This window comes from Gavialis gangeticus, unplaced genomic scaffold (assembly GCF_001723915.1).
Source record: "Gavialis gangeticus isolate Ggan-Ray unplaced genomic scaffold, GavGan_comp1, whole genome shotgun sequence".
NCBI lineage: Eukaryota > Metazoa > Chordata > Crocodylia > Gavialidae > Gavialis > Gavialis gangeticus.
The window spans coordinates 38,803,336-38,805,406 of NW_017729028.1; the positions used below are offsets into that span (position 1 = coordinate 38,803,336).

At 41.8% G+C, this 2,071-nt stretch overlaps 1 protein-coding gene across 1 annotated transcript in view; it reads left to right on the top strand.

Annotated features, from left to right (window-relative positions):
* Positions 1-978: 978 nt before the first annotated feature.
* The window catches only part of MEP1A (meprin A subunit alpha), a 29,325-nt gene continuing 28,232 nt past the window's right edge, over positions 979-2,071 (top strand). The window contains exons 1-3 of the mRNA XM_019520990.1: positions 979-1,086; positions 1,175-1,199; positions 1,348-1,401. Coding sequence (XP_019376535.1) covers positions 1,018-1,086; positions 1,175-1,199; positions 1,348-1,401 — 148 coding nt within the window. The 5' untranslated portion in view covers positions 979-1,017. The remainder of the gene's footprint in view (positions 1,087-1,174; positions 1,200-1,347; positions 1,402-2,071) is intronic.

The following is a 2,071-nucleotide window of genomic DNA, read 5'->3' on the forward strand; positions in this document are numbered from 1 at the left end:
TACCATGGGCAAGCTAGGAGGTTTTAACATAAATATCTTGCATAGCTTGCATGCAGACTGTCTGACAGCAAGGCTGTTAAAGGCATACTATATTCTGCTGTGGTAAGTCCCACTGGGGGAGACAGAAGAGTTTACAGTAGATGCTTCTAACCTACGGCATATACCCATTGACCCAAATCCCTGCACAGCGAGGCTGCCATGGGCCATACTTGATTGTGCCATACATAATAAGAGGTTGGCATGGATGGGACAGATTTTCATAGGGAGACTTCTCAGGCTGTCACTTGAGCATGATGCAGAGACTTACCACTGCTCTCTCCCAACCTGCAAAGCCCCACTTCCTACTGACACCCTTGGAGAACATTAACACCAATGAAAGTCATTAAACTGCGATACAGTCTCGCAAGGGAATTGGTGGAAGCCCCCAGCAATAGTCATTAACCTCTGGAATAGGCACAGCTTTGAAAAACAGAGAGTAGGGGGTAAAAATCCTTAAAATTGGTCCTGAGGTCATTGGTGATCAGTGTTTTTTTTTCTTCTCTAGCTTCTGCAATTTGGTGTTAATTATTAATTGAAAACAATTTAAAGACTAGTTCTGTCACTGCCATGGATACAAATCTGCTCAGGCACCTGGAGTTAATTTAGGTTTATGGCATTGTAACTAAGAGCAGAATCTGACCCAGAGTATTGACAGACAGTAAACGCGACAGAGAGAATCAGTAATAGAGATAACTCCCTTGATTTAACTCTGGGCAAAATTCAGAACTGCTTAGTGTTCAAGCTTTTCATCATCTGGACTGAAAGTTATCAGGGTTCCCAGTTAAATGTTGTTTTTTTCACATGGACTTAGGCAAATTATGATATTGCAATATTTAAAAAAAAGGTTCCTGTTTAATAACTCTCACGGTAAAAATAAGGAGTTCAAAGTTTCTTGCTAGATACTCTGGGCAAAGTTCAGAGAACTGCCTTATAAATTCTAAGAGATTACTGGGTCTGTTTTCTTCTCCCACTGCAAAAATGGCCTCCACTCGCATCTTCTCCTGCCTGTGTCTGATATTCTTTTTCAGCCATTGTACTTCTTTCTCCGTAAGTATAACGCCGTTCTTTTCCAGAGCCCCCTCTCCCTCTTCAGGCTCTCTGCACTTCATGCAATATATATTTTACTCTCTTTCAGGTTCGACAGCACCCACGGGAAGATGGTAAGGGCTGCTTAAACTGTTGCATGTTCCAGCACATTTTCTTTTATTTTCTGTGGGTGGAATGAGGGAGGAGAGTGGTGGTGGTTGGGGCACCATGCCTGTCCTGCTGGTTACAAAACGTTTTCCTTTTCATATATTTTTCTTACAGCCTTTGATGCTGATGCTGGGCAGCTCAGGAAAGATATTCCAGAAATAAATTTAGGTAGGTATTTTTTCTCATCCTCTTTTAGCCCCTGTGAGAACACTAAGCAAAATGCTGGTGGGTGTTTTCAAATATTAGGAGTAGAAAATTTAGAAGTAGAGGCTGTATTTATTTATTTTATTTCAGGAAGAGGAGACAGCGATTTCAAGGAAAATAAGTAGCTGTGATGCAGGCAGGATCCGAGTGAGACTCTGCATTATTAGTAGCCTGGTCAATACTCTTGAATCTCGCCTTGCGACATGCCTGCTTTCCAAGCCATTGCTTTCTCCTAGGTGAAAACTGCAGGTTGTTTTGAAATGGGTAGTAATTTTATGACACAAGTGAACATTCACTAGGGCAGCATAAGGGCTTCTGAAGACTTGGTGCTAGTGGGACCAACCCACAGCTGTTGTCAATCCGCAATGAAGTGAATCGTATTCTACCAGCTGAGGATACGGCTCAGAGTGAGATACCCTGATTTACCAATTACAAATGGTTTTGCAAGCTAGCAATCATTTTTTTTCCCTGCTCTGTCAACTGCATCTATAGAGAAGGAAATAATTTAGTGTTTTGCCATATATCTGAAGGCTTAGTATGGAAATGCTGTGGAAGGATACCAGTAAAATGTGCCCTCTTCTCATCTTTTTGTTCCCTGTAATCCAACTTTGCATACATACGTGCACATGTGCAC